Source organism: Mandrillus leucophaeus, unplaced genomic scaffold, assembly GCF_000951045.1.
Source record: "Mandrillus leucophaeus isolate KB7577 unplaced genomic scaffold, Mleu.le_1.0 Scaffold722, whole genome shotgun sequence".
NCBI lineage: Eukaryota > Metazoa > Chordata > Mammalia > Primates > Cercopithecidae > Mandrillus > Mandrillus leucophaeus.
This window is the reverse complement of record NW_012107831.1, coordinates 777,137-791,987: the sequence shown is the minus strand read 5'-3', so window position 1 is coordinate 791,987 and position 14,851 is coordinate 777,137. Positions and strand designations below refer to the sequence as shown.

Sequence of the window (14,851 nt, the reverse complement as noted above, 5' to 3'; positions counted from 1 at the left end):
GAAGTGATTTAATGAAGCCACTGTTAGCGATTAAGATGAATATATTAAGCATATTTCTTTTCTTCTTCTTCTTCTTCTTTTTTTTTTTTTTTTTTTGAGGTGGAGTCTCATTCTATCACCAAGGTTGGAGTGCAGTGGTGCGATCTCGGCTCACTGCAACCTCTGCCTCCCGGGTTGAAGAAATTCTCCTGGCTCAGCCTCCCAAGTAGCTGGGACTACAGGCGTCTGCCACCACACCTGGCTAATTTTTGTATTTTTAATAGAGATAGGGTTTCTTCTCCATGTTGGTCAGGCTGGTCTTGAACTCCTGACCTTAGCATATTTCATAGATAACTTGTCAGTCACAAACAATGGGTTTTATCTCCTCCCTATTAATTACTTTCTCATTATTTTATTTTGTAGCAGAAAGTACATTTTATGGAATTTTTAAAAATTAGAAAAACAAGTCCAGTATTCCCAATCAGAAATATATACTTTCTTCAAATTGCCCCAAAAAGTTACCATGGCAATTTTTTTCTTGAACATGACTAAAAGATCAGTCCATGAGTTAGAAAAAAAAAAGTATTTAAATCTATTGTACAAATAGTTATTATCTCTCAAAGAAAATTTGGAGCACAGATGGGCAAATATGAGCAAATATTTGAAAATGTCCTTTCTGATGTGAAAATTACTTGTTTATGTAAGCTAACTCGACTTACTTGCTTGGACAGTTAACTCCCCTGTTGATGAGCTCATTGCTGAAAAACAAGACAAAACAAATAGTGATAATTTGATATTTTCCTGGTTGGTCTCAATGACCAGGACTAATCAGAGGATATTGACCATACATGGATTCTAGACAGTTGAACATACAGATTAATTAGGAAAATGGCTATCTGATATAGCATCTGTGCACAGTTTTTGTAGAGACTTATAGGCAGCCTCTAATTAGGTGGATACTATCACAAGCAATGGGTGAGTAAGGCACAAATAGTGGATGACTACAGCCCACAAATAGTTTGTATTAATAGAGAACTATGGTTTTCCAGCAGTTCAGGGTAAACCTTCTTTGTATTCCACTTCAGAAGATGGGTAAATGGGACAGAGGAAACAGGTTATATTAGTTTATTTTCACACTGCTGATAAAGACATATCTGAGACTGCGTAATTTATAAAGAAAAAGGGATTTAGTGGGCTCAGAGTTCCATGTGACTGGGGAGGCCTCACAATCATGGAGGAAGGCAAAAGTCATGTCTTACATGGTGGCAGGCAAGTCAGAGAATGTGAGCCAAGTGAAAGGGGAAGCCTCTTAAAAAACCAGCAGATCTCATTCACTACCATAGAACAGTATGGGGGAAACTGCACCCATGATTTAATTTATCTCCCACCAGGTACCTCTCACAACATGTGGGAATTATGGGGGCTACAATTTGAGATGAGATTTTGGTGGGACACAGCCAAACCATATTGCAGGTAGACTGTCTTACAGGCCTCAAACTCAGCCTCAGCCAGAACAGATCTGCTTTTTCTCTTTTACTTACTTCGAATTTCACATAAACCTTTCTTTTTTTTTTTAGGATGAAAAAACCTTGAAGACTCTCGCATAAATGATATTTTAAATGCTTTTTAAACACAGTTCCTAAATACTAAAATTGCTTTTTTTAAACAATAAACTGTTATGTATTTCTTATCCAAAATATACAGAATATTGGTAAAAGCTAGTTATTGGACACAATCCAAGATTAAATTCTGTCAACTCCCAAAAAAGTGAGGAATTTGACTAAGGAAACACAAATATGTAACTTGTATACATGTATCAAAACACCATGTTGTATACAGTAAATATATACAATTTTTATTTGTCAATTATATCTTACTAAAGCTGGGGAAAAATAAAGTTGGTGGAAGTTTTCATGAAAATTGTGATGATTTTCAAGTTAAAATGACTTAGCTTACTGAGCAGATGAGAAAAACTGTTTTACTTTTTCCTACCAGTGCCATGTTTCTCAGACACATTCTCAGTATTCTATTCCCCATTATACAAAATAAGACTGTTTCATTCTATTAACTTTCTACAAATTCCACTGGGGAAACTAGTGATGATAAACTCTACAAAGTGGGCGCTTTTGAAAATATCCAATTCAAGTATACCCTTAAAGGCATCCCAAATCATTGTATGGTGAAGAATCAATTGCTTAGGACCATCAATTGCCCAGGACCATCAATTGCTCTTGGTGCTTACTCTATGGAAGGAATTCAGTTTACCATCAAATGTAGTTTAAGGCAGTAAATTTATTTCGTTTTTAATAAAACTATATATTTTGTCCTTAGTAATGCAATACAGTGGAAAATAGCATAAAGTTAGAACTCTTCAGTTAAAACTTTGTCAACTTAGCCTGAGTAGGATGCAAGTTATCCATTTCCAGGAATGATACCAGGGTAAGTAGTAATGGTGGTGAGTATAGCCAGATTTTTCGGTAGAATGATTACACCTGGAAACAAATTGTCAATACACAAGTAACTAGTTTCTAATTTTGACCAGAGATTTCTACTTTCCAGGTACGGCAATGGAAATAAACATTAACACTTTAGTTTTGAAAGCGACCACCTCCTAACACGGTTCTGAGTGGGAGAAAGCTAGTTAATAGTCAGGGCTCTAAAGGCTACAAGTATCATGATGAAAAATGAAGCAAAGTCATCTGACACGTAGGCAGTGAGCTGCTTGACTACAGCCTTGGCGTTTGCAATGCAAAGAAGTTGATTTTAGCTTTGCTTTGTCACACTGTGCCTCCTGAAGGACCCACACCACAGTTTTTTTGTCAAAACAAAATACAGATTCTTGACAAATTATAAATAAATCTTGGGCTACAGGGTTATTTCTAGACTTAATCTAGAATCTCTGCAGTTTTCTGTTTATTGGTAGTCGAAAAATTATGTGTTCCCAGGAAGCAATGTTTTTGTCTATAAAAATTGCCTTAAAGGTTCTCCTGAGCTGTCCACTGAATGTGCTTTTCTTTTTTTTTTTTTGAGACGGAGTCTCGCTCTGTCGCCCAGGCTGGAGTGCAGTGGCCGGATCTCAGCTCACTGCAAGCTCCGCCTCCCGGGTTTACACCATTCTCCTGCCTCAGCCTCCCGAGTAGTTGGGACTACAGGCGCCCACCACCTCGCCCGGCTAGTTTTTTGTATTTTTTTTTAAGTAGAGAAGGGGTTTCACCGTGTTAGCCAGGGTGGTCTCGATCTCCTGACCTCGTGATCTGCCCGTCTCGGCCCCCCAAAGTGCTGGGATTACAGGCTTGAGCCACCGCGCCCGGCCGAATGTGCCTTTCTTAAGTGCTAGTGATGGCAGCTACAGGCTGTCTGGAGCAGTGGCAGCAAGAGCGGAGGCGGGAACAGCAGTGACAGTGGTGGGTCCCCTGTGCCCCACATCCCCGAGGCAGCCGACTGTGCTGCCCCCAACCTCATGTGACCAGGCAGGACCCGCTCCCAGGCCTGGAGCCTCTCCTACTCCGGAACCTGGCCCAACGTTGCCATTCTCGACCATGGCCACTGCAAGGTGGGTGCGAGGAGAAAGTCCATGGAGCCATCCCTGTGAGCCCCCCAGAGCCTGCCACCCTGGAAGCTACCGCAATGGGACTGGGCCAAATTGCCCACTGGTCTGGGAGCAGCGAGGTCAGGCACGAAGGGGTGGACAGAAAGGTGCCGGACGCAGAACTGGGCCCTTGCAGATGGAGAGGTAGGTGACTAGGAGATCGTGGGACTATCTGCCTGCATAGAGGAGCTAGACCACTCTAGGGCCTACTGTCTGCTGAAAGCTGAACACTCAGTGGGACAACTTGCCTGCAGAGAGAAGCTTCTAACTCCAGGGCCTCCTCTCTGCTAGGAGCTGAACACTTGCTTGGACTCCCTGGCTACGAAGAGGAGCTGCCCACTGTGGGTCTCCTGTGAGCCGTTCTCTTGCTCAGTAAACCTCTTTCCCGTCTTGCTCACCCTCCACTTGTCTGCGTACCTCATTCTTCTTGGTCTCAGGACAAGAACTCAGGACCTGCCAAATAGCAAGACTAAAAGAGCTGTAACACAAACAGGAATGAAACACACCCCTTGCTGGCCACGTTGTAGGCAAAAAGAGAGAAAAGCTGCAGCCTTTTAGGGATCCCAGACCTGGGAGCTCCCCAAGCCAGGGCTATGACTCCCTCTTTGGGACCCTGCGGTTCCTGTCATCTTCAAGCTTCCTAGGTGCCACCACATTCCCAGGTGCCAGCCAGAGAAGCTGCTTGCAGTGAGCTTTGTCAAGCCACAGCCTCACAGAGAGCCAGCACACCTGTGCCAGCGCCTGGAGCTGCCCATCATGCTGCAGCCAGTGTGCCTGGCTGTGGGCAGTGACCAGACCCCGTGCTCACTCACACAACCCTCACAGCTCCATGCCTGGGTTGGCCTCGGTGGGCATGGGATCCAGGCAGGTAGCAGGAGGTGGGCAGTCTACCAGGTCAAGTGGGCAGAATGAGCCCACTGGGCCAGAGCAAAACCTGGGCAAAGGCACCAACCTCTGGCCACAGAGGTTTCTGGCCAGAAAAGCAACACCCCCTGGGATCCCATATCACTAATAAACACTATTCTTTTTACATTTAAAAATTTCTGAAACTTTCAAGGATCTCTCTGCTACTAGTCAATCACTCAAATTAATTATTTCAGGTTTCCAAAGCATGTGCACAACGTAATCGCTTTCTCAGTAGTAACAGCCCCTTTATTCCACAATGTGTTTTCTATTTCCTTGTATATTCTTATAATCTCTCTGTGATTTCAGGAAGAACAAACATTATCATTGGAATTTTACAGATGAGAAAATGAAGACAAAGGCATGAGTCAATTATTTGGGTGGTCCTGTAGTGACTTAGTGGAGTCAGAATTGGTTAGGTAACTCTCTCCCTTTTTTTTTTTTTTTGGAGATGGAGTCTTGCTTTGTCATGCCCAGGCTTGAGTGCAGTGGTGCAATCTTGGCTCACTGCAACCTCCGCCTCCTGGGTTCAAATGATTCTTCCCCCTCAGTCTCCCAAGCAGCTGGGATTACAGGCGCCCGCCACCAGGCCTGACTAATTTCTGGTATTTTTAGGAGAGACAGGGTTTCACCATATTGGCCAGGCTGGTCTTGAACTCCTGACCTCAGGTGATCCACCTGCCTCGGCCTCCCAAAGTGCTGGGATTACAGGCGTGAGCCACCGCGCCCAGCCTCAGGTAACTCTCAAATCAGTTTCTTCATTAGCATATCCTGCCTTTTAATTTAGTACAATTATTAAAATAAGCTGAAGTTTAGAAGCTGAGCCTATAAAAAACAAAAAGACCAGGTAGTCAATGAACAATTTATGCTTCACTCTGGTTTCAGATAGTTCAGGCTTTTACGTTCCTGACAAATTAACTATTTATTGGAAATTACACAGAATGCATCATGTAAGTTATCAGAATGGCCATTGTTTTACAATTTCTATTCATTTGCTTCCCCATCTAACAAAGAGGATGGATTAAGCACTTGTCAGGTTGCTCCCTTCTGGCTGAGAGAGGTCCTCAGCTTTATTCCCTAAGTAGCTGACTCGTTGTCACATCAGCAAACATCTGCCCATTCCATTACTCACATTTTTTACTTCCTTATTTGGTTTCCTCTTGAAGAGTCAGCTAGACCCTTACAAGGGTAGAGTGTCCTTTTTCATGTCTGATAAAAATCGCTTGCCCTGAATCTCTTCTGTAACTCTCTTAGGTCTAGTATCCATTGAAATTTGTAGGGGAAATCTGTACTTGTCTGCTGGAAGAAGATGCTGTGAAAACAGCTTAGTGGACGAGGGTAAACAAGTTTCTCCCTAGCTGGCTGCCTTAAAATCTTTTATATGGTACCATAAGGAAGAGTTTCCGAGAAATGAATATCATAGCCAGAATTTTTAAGATGTGTTTGACTATAGAAACCTTTTTTAATTGGAGCCTTTTAAGAAATTAGAGATTTAAATTTGATTCTTAGCTCCTTTTAATTACTGAATTCCTCAACCCTTTTTGCGTGATTTTCACTTCTATAAGGGTGAATTTGCATATGTCACTGGAATATAAAAAGAAATTAGTTACTTCTGGTAAAGGCAATAGAGATAGACCTTGATAAAGGTTCGTTCTCCTTAATTGAGGGAAGTGATAATGGTATAATGGGCTAAGGGTGAACAACAAAAAAAAGAGAAAAGTGGAACAATATACACATAGTTTCAGTGATGTTTTCCTAGACTGTGATTTTTAAAGCATTAATGGTAAAATAACTCTAACAGCTTCAATGTTGGCTTGCCATTTTCCCAAATGCCCATAGTAAAAAAAGCTAACAAAAATTTTATGTCACCATATATAGAAACTATCAATAAAAGTATGGCAACAAATGAATTTGTGTTTTAGGAAGGTCCCACCCAGAAAAACAATTATTGCCAAACCCTTAGTATTTTCACTTGCTTAGTCATGGAGGCAGTGCCTAGGTGAGATTAGCCCTCTGTTGTAAATCCTTGCCTTTATTTTGGGATGAGTGCCAATCAGTTACTGTTGGGAAAACCACTGGATGACTAACTTCAGATGTGCTTACATTAGAGACTAATACACCTTGAAATGTCACATCTTTAACTTGAATTTTTTTATCTGAATTCTAGCTATTATTTGGAATGGAAATAATGACAAATAAATTTGAGATTAGTCAAAATATGAACCTAATAGAGAACTCCATATCACACAGAAGGGGACCTCCTTACCATTAACTTGAACTGATGAGGCATTTATTGGCAAGGCTCTTAAATTCCTCATCTTCTGATTTAAGAAGCTTTGAATTTTCTTCTCTCTTACTGCCCTTTGCTCAGTAGAGGGGAACTGGAACACCATAATGACATCTGCTTTCACACCATCTTCCTCTGGACTATGCCACACAAAAGAAAGGTACATTTTCAAAGAATACACCTGGAATTGTCCTTCAGTGTTCCCTATATCTTCCTCCCTTGAATGATCCCTCAGTTGCTGAGAGTGTCAAGTGCTGATAGTCTCATGTCATTCTGACCCAAGGTCATTTCATATGTTCCCTCTTCTAGCTTTCATTATGTTTTCAGTGCATTTCCCCCAATTAATTTGAAGGATTGTTACAGAAGCTAGGAATGACAGACGTAAAAAATCATCATCAAAATTATAAGCTTTGAGAGCGTAGAAGAAGCCTTCGTGTTTTCTTAGGCTAATCAACTGTATATTTGATACCTGAATCACTTCTATAGGGTCCATGACAAATGGCCCTCTAATGACAGTGCAATAATTAAAAAGTTTAATTTTCTAAAGAGGCTTGTTTCTCTTTGGTCAGCTCTGAGTTCATCATTTTGAATTGAAATATGTCTCCCTATATCTCCCATTCCATAAGGCCTAGGTCTACCAGTTGTAACAAACATAAAATAATTTCCTCCTCTAGCCCAAATATTTGAAGGCAACAATATTGTGGTCCCTGAGTCTTCTCCAAATTAAACATGCCCAATTTCTTGAACTTTTATAATATAAACAGATTCAAGTTCTGTTACCTGAGGAACTAAACTTTTAAATACTCTTAAAATAGGAAAACCAATTACAGTTAAAAAAAAAACCCCTGAAACAAATATATATTGGTCTGTTATCTCTCCTATTGTTTTTAAACAAACAAACAAAAAAAACTGCGAAAAACACTAGAGGCCCATCTCCCTGAATCTTTTTTGGCTAAAAGGAAATTCTGAGACAATTTATGTAATTTTGTTCATTTAGGCTCTGGAAATATAAAGATCTAAATAACTAGAATTTTATATCAAATTGGCAAACAGATGACTAATTTTACTTCTTAAATCTGAGTAATTAACATTTTTACCAAGTATTATATAGTGATGATGGCTACCATCCAAAGGACTTCACGAGAGTATGATAATGTTGCTACAATAATATGGTAAATGAGAATTTGAAAACAGAAAACATGAAATCTAGAAAGTTCTAGTATTTATATGCTTTTTCTCTCCTAAGTATTGTAGAAATTACCCAATTTATGTTATAAAATCCTTATGGAAGTCACTACTCAGTAAAGACATAGAGAACTTTGGAGTACACCTGCCAACAAAGCATTATTAGTCTATTGGTAAGAAAGTGATCATTATTTTCTTCAAATAAATCAAAATCTGAATATATTATTTTTCTTTATCTTTAAGAAATATGAGTCATACAGGTTCATGCATTTATGTATATGACATGTATGTTCTACTATGTAATTTTTCAAAATAACACAATTGAAACTTCTGAGCAATATCTACAACTGATATGAGTCTTCCCCCTCCACCACAACAAAGAGAAAATTTATTACAACAGGAATATATTTTTGTTTAGGCATGCCTCATGTCGTTAGGCTGCATTACAGGTGAAATTTGTGATCCCATTTTGTAGCCAAGTTTGCCTGCTTAACATGTTTGAAATAATATAGTTGTCAAAAGAATACAACTTGGTGCATGCAATGACAAGCTGCTGGGTTTTCCCCAGGTCACGGGTTCTGGTAAGTTCCAGGCCTCACAATAAGTTGATGGGGTTTGATTCCTGGTTCTGTCACTTTGGGAAACTGTCAGTTGGGGAACTTTGAACATATTTCTTACCCTCCCTGAATCTTAGTCTTTTTGTTGACAAAATGGTGGTCAGCCTTATACTCAAAGACTGCTTTAAAGACAATGTTTATGAAAAATTGTAGCCAAAAGCCTAGTCCATAGAGACATACAATACATGAGGGTCCCTGTCTCCTTTGTTTCTTTTTCCCTCCAGTCTTGTGATTCCACTTTTGCCCAACTATACATACGTCAGTCTGACTACTTGGTTCTTGATATAGTTCTTCTTCCAGGCTGAATCTATAAATAGCTCATCCACCTGTTATATAACAAGAGGGAAGCTATGTGTTAGTAATATCTTTTATAATAAGAATATGTCTTTGATTAATGTAAAGCAATGGAAAATTTTTTAACAGAACTAATATCATTTTTTAAATTGGTGGATCTTAACCTTCACAGTGCAACAGAATCATTTGCTGAATTAAAAAAATTTGTGGCCGGGTGCAGTGGCTTACGCCTGTAATCCCAGCACTTTGGGAGGCCAAGGCGGGCGGATCACGAGGTCAGGAGATCGAGACCATCCTGGCTAACACGGTGAAACCCCGTCTCTACTAAAAATACAAAAAATTTGCCGGGCGTGGTGGCGGGCGCCTGTAGTCCCAGCTACTCAGGAGGCTGAGGCAGGAGAATGGCGTGAACCTGGGAGGCGGAGCTTGCAGTGAGCCAAGATCGCGCCACTGCACCCCAGCCTGGGCCACAAAGCGAGACTCCGTCTCAAATAATAATAATAATAATAATAATAATAATAATAATAATAATAATTTAGGGATGCCAGAGACCCTCTCCAATAATTTTTATTTTGATTGGTCTAGAGGGGACTTAGGCACTCATATTTTTAAAAAACCTACCCAAGTAATTCTACTGTGCTAGAGTAGGTTTCTGGGGTAGAAGGTATCTTGCTAAAACACGATAGAAGGAGTAGCAGAGAGATACAGAGCAGAGATGGGATATTCAGGGAGGCTTTGAGTGGTGACAAAGAAAACCCTGCCTCAGTCCTGGATTTGAGCCTGTGCTACTGCTCACAAACTGGGCAACCTTGGCAAAGTTACTGAACCAATTTGAGCCTCAGTTTTCGAACCTGTAAAACAAAGATATTGGTCTGCTACTCATAAGGTTATGAAGGTTAAACACATATAAAATGCTGGGTAAGATTTGGTAGTTAATTGCTGATGGTCCTCTAGCCTCCATCCTGGCATTACAGGTCTTAGCTCTGCAGGTCTTCGCTTATAACGGGTAAGGAGGAGGCATTAGGGATTTAGGAGAGGGTCAAACTTTTAAAATTGTTGTTGATTGTGGATCCTAGGGTAAATCAGGGAGGAAAAAAGGATTAGGTGGTATTCCAGTATTAGCTCAAATTTGTTACTCAGTTTATGTCACCAAAGTAGGAGAAGCAAAGCCACTGCTTTTAGTCCATATGCCTGGCTTTAATCTACTGTCACAGTATTGTGATGCTGTGGTCTATCACACCTGGCATTTGGCTTGCAGTATCGCCTAGCACTCACTTCGTAGAAATAGTGTCATCTCAATGTGGGATGGGGAACTACAGTTCATGTTGGACAGAGGAACCAAATGTGCACACAAAATATCCTAAATTCTCAAGGAATGAGAAGAAAAACCAACTGTCATGACTGAAACACACACACACACACACACACACACAAATATAGGGAAAGCTGTTTCAGGGATCAAGAAACAAGTTATAACTTGCTTAGTACACTCAGGAATTCATAAATACTTCATCAGGAACTGAATTATTTGATTTCTTCTTTAACTCTTATTCTGTAAAATAAGAAATATTTTCATTCCTATTAGAAATCTGTGACTCAGAGGCATTATGTGAATTTCCCTGGCATCATGCAGATACTAGTAAGCTGGGTCTGAAACCCAGGTCTTCTATCTGTAGGGTGCTCCTCTTCCCACTCAATCACACAACCACCCTGTTAAATGTGATGTAAATTTTACTTCAGTTTCTTTCGTAGAACATATAGTAATAAGTTATCAAATAATTTATTAACCTAAAGTATAAAACTTGTAGAGATATAGATTTGGTAATAGCCTTAAACTTAAGATCAAAGATAGCATTTAGAAAATAAATCGCTAGTATCCAAAATACGTCTTCATTGGTACTTAAAGAAAGAAAGCCTAAATGGGCTGAGGTGGTGTGGGGCTTATATGCTAGAAACAAAATTCTTTTGGAAGACATGTTTTTGAAAGGGTGACTTTGTTATAATAATTTCTCTCTCATCACCCACAGCCAGCTCTACTACTCAGTATGGAGGCAGAGGAGTCCCCCCTCTACAAAAAAAAAAGGCAAACAAAATGGAACAGGGAGAAAAGTGATACAATTTAGAAGGAAGAAAAGTAAATAGCAGTTGGGTATTTAAAGAAGTTTGTTTTGTAATTACCCTCTGAATAAGTTCAATCACAATTGATTCCTGGCCATTTGTAACTTGTTGGTGAAGGCATTGGATTAAGTTTTTGACTCTGGATAACATCATCAATCTGGCAAGGTGCCTGCTATGAATATCTAAACCAAGCATCAATTTTATCTTTGAATGGTTAGGTTGTCTGGGAAGATAGGAGCTGAAAAAATAACATAAGAAGAATCTAGGCAGAAGAAAGTTTGGTGATCACAATAATAAAAAGGATTCTTCTTTATAAAATTCTAGGACCCTCTCTCTAGAAAAGTCTCATTTACTAGATCTGAGGAGGGCTTGGAATCTTTAGGTGATACAGGTAGTCTGAGGACAACGCTTTGAGAAATGGGGTAGAGGGACTGGTAAAAAGAATTCTTATAAAATGAATTTACAACAGGAGGAAAATCAGAAAAAACATGAACATAAGTTTTATTGTTGAATGGAGCTTATGTATAAACTAGCTTTCTAAAGACCTGGAAATTGTTTCCATGGCAGATGATGGCTTTCATTATTAGAAGCATTCTTTCTGCCAACGTTCTGGCATTCCAAGTTCCCAGAAGTTTCAGAGAAACTTATACATTTAAAGCTGTGTGCCAGCTTGTTATAAATCTATATCTATGCAACCTAATAGCATTAGCAGTTTGTAAATCTATCCTACCTCCTTCTTTAGGGCATTTCTAGAATTTTGTACTTGGAGTTTGTCTCCTAGCATTGAACAGAAGACCCTGTTTCAGGGTAGTATCTCTTTCTGCTTGATGATTTTGACATGCTAGAAATTACACTGAGATTAAGTTCCAAGAGGGCAATTGAAGATTAGTTGGGTGTTTAATGAAAGAGTGAGGGAGAGGCTGTCAACTCAAACAAACAGACTCGCCCAGCCATTCAGCTCTCATTCCTGAATTAACTCTGTTTATACATGTTGCCTGCTTTTCTCTGCAGATGCTTCCTGGCTGGCTCCCCTTACAATAGTCTATGTATTCACTTAGGGAGTGTTTTGTGGCTAACACTGCAAACCGCAGGTACATATGTCACCAAAGACTGGCATATGGAATGTAAATGAAATATAAAAGCTGTTTTTTCCAACATAACACCGGGTGAGCTCCTTAGCATTAAAGAAACCAAAACTATGCTGTGAAAAAAACTTTACATCCTATTGCTTTCTCCTAATTATAACATGAGTAACATGCAAAGGCTATTATGTAAGAGGGCTTTTAAAAAACACTTTTCGCCTTAAATAAAGCTTCACTGAAGTTTCATTGCCACAAGGATTGAATTCAAGGTAGTAACAGAGAATTTGAGCTTTGGAGCCTCTGTTCACAATGTCAGACATTCAAGGTCCTCTCCCTCTGTGACAAACCTGCCTGGCCCCATCTTCAACACCACCAGTTCTTTCAGGCGTGGCCCTCATTTTCCTGCATACTCGCCCCTCTCAGGCTGTTCCTTTGGTCTGTAGCAACCTTCTCATTCTGCAAGTTCTATGTTCCTGAATCACAACTATCCTTCAAGGTGAATCTCAGATAATACCTTCTTTGGAGATATTCATTAATCTCAAACTAATCTGTCTTCCTTCTGTCTCAATTTTTCTAATTCCTCTTACACCTTCTATTCTTTAATGTAGACATTCATTATATATTTATGCAATATATTCACTATATATTTATTCAAATATATAGTCTCTTTTGTTAAATGGCAAACCCTTTATGCATAAATTTATCTTTTCATACTCTAGAAAATAGCATAGTGATTTGCATGTGTTGGTTTGAAGTATATTTTTGTTGAATAAACAAATGAATAAAAAGATGAGAATTTATTTATCAGAAACTTTTACATTTACCAGGAAAATTTTACAAGACTTTTTAAAGTGTTTGCTTTACGTCAGGTTGAGATCAATGCTCCTAGAAAAAAAAGAAAATTGCACATGAATTATTGGAAGGGATTTTTTTCCCTGTTTGTGGACATTTTCAGGTAATTGATTATTTGTGGAAGGCTCCTCCTTGGTAAGACTGTAATAATTATAATAGTAGGAATCACTGTTGTCTGCCATATATGCACCAAGCACAGACATCATTGTGTTTGAACTCATTTGCTTTCAAATCAACCCTCTAAGGTGAGTACTATGATTATCCACATTTCATAGAAGAGGAAGTGACTTGCCCAAGTTGACACAGCAGTGAGCCACAGAGCTCACTGAAACAAGGGCCATGTAGCTTCAGAGCCTGTTAATGCCTTCATAGTGCCTACCTCAAGATGAGCATGCAGGTAGGTTCTCACTAAGACCTCCTACCCACTGATGGACAGCAAGCAGTTTGTAAGTGGATCAGAAACTGTTGCACCCCTCTCCAAAGGCAGTCTATTTTCTTTACTCCCCCAAAATAAGAACCATAACCTTGGTAGTTTTTACTGCAATCCTTTAAAGTTTGTGTCATATCCATATAAAACTCCAGGTTTTTTTTGATCCAAGAAGTCAGCTATGAACCATTCTCTCAGGCCTGGATAGAGGTTAGTCAACCAGAGCACTGAGTGATGTTCACAGAATTTTGAGGCTTATTAGCCTTCTTGGGGTCAGGTCTAACTGACCAGTGTCATACATGCTGTGTGGGTGTGGAGGATGCCATGAAACTGTGACTTTCAGATCACCCTAAACAAAGAGGTAATCAGATCATCAAATGGGATGTGATACTTTGTGATGCCATCAGTCATTTCTTTGATTGCACTGGTCCTCCTTCAGTGTTTCTTTGTGGAATGTCAGAAGGAAATGGACAGACATCTGTGACTAATCACATGTAACAAGTAGCAATATATGAGATATCCATATCCCAAATTGGTTTACATTTCTGAAATTATGAGGCAAAATATTTATAGAATTTAAAAGTTTGCAATTTAGGATTTTAAAGAATAAAGTATTAACTTTCGGTGTACCACAAAAACCTAGATCTTTGAATTGCTTTTTTAAAAGAGGAAAATATCTCATTTGCATCTATTTAAAGCTGTACTAAAAATATTTAAAACCAGGATACCCAAAGCAAGGGAAGGTCATTATTTAGAAAGTTCATGTCCTCTCCAGATTTGTTGTCCTCTAAATCTCTCAATTTGATTCGTTTATGAGAGAGAATCATTTTTCTTAGCCTTTTATAGTGCCTAACATGACATCATGCTGTATTTGCTGAATGATGAATGATGAACTACATAGATCCTCCTGTGAAGACTATGCTGTATTTATAACTTTATCAGGAAATTTAGAAAGAGTTCATATTACTTCTTTTCTCAAAAAACTTCCCTCAAAAAGCATACTCATTCACATCTTTCTTCCAACTGTAGATTGTTCACACTAGATATACATACCTACGTCAATATATCCATCAGTTTCCTTCATCTCTCTCTATTACAGTTCCTTCTACCTTTGCCTTCCTCACCAAAAACTGATACAGGGAAATGAGAACGAGAATATTTTTCTATAGTAAGTGTATCTAATGTATCTGTCAAGAAAAAGTGAGCTAGCACAGCATAGAGGATTTATAATCTTTATGGATTTAAAAAATTAAATGAGAGAAGAATTGATTTAGATTTTAATAATTTTCTCTTCTATCTTAGCCTAGTCCTTTCCTGACAGTAGAACAATTTAGTGGAAAGAGCACATGTATGGAGTTACCTAGATGACTTCAAATCTCCCCTCCATCATTTTCCAGCTATGGACCTTAATTTCAGAAGCTTGGTTCTCTTACCTGTAAAGAGGAGATAACAGTGCCTTCCTTGTGGTGTTACATCCACGTTGCTGCAAAGGACATGATTTCATTTTTTTATGGCTAC

At 39.1% G+C, this 14,851-nt stretch overlaps 1 protein-coding gene across 2 annotated transcripts in view; it reads right to left on the bottom strand.

The window, feature by feature from the left end:
- The window catches only part of TMPRSS11A (transmembrane protease, serine 11A), a 64,555-nt gene that overhangs the window by 22,089 nt on the left and 27,615 nt on the right, over window positions 1–14,851 (bottom strand). For both annotated transcript variants that reach the window (XM_011965389.1, XM_011965388.1), the window contains exons 4-6: window positions 8,819–8,886; window positions 6,738–6,898; window positions 699–737 (exon numbers count right to left, since the gene is read on the bottom strand). In XM_011965389.1, the coding sequence (XP_011820779.1) occupies window positions 699–737; window positions 6,738–6,898; window positions 8,819–8,886 (268 nt within the window). The remainder of the gene's footprint in view (window positions 1–698; window positions 738–6,737; window positions 6,899–8,818; window positions 8,887–14,851) is intronic.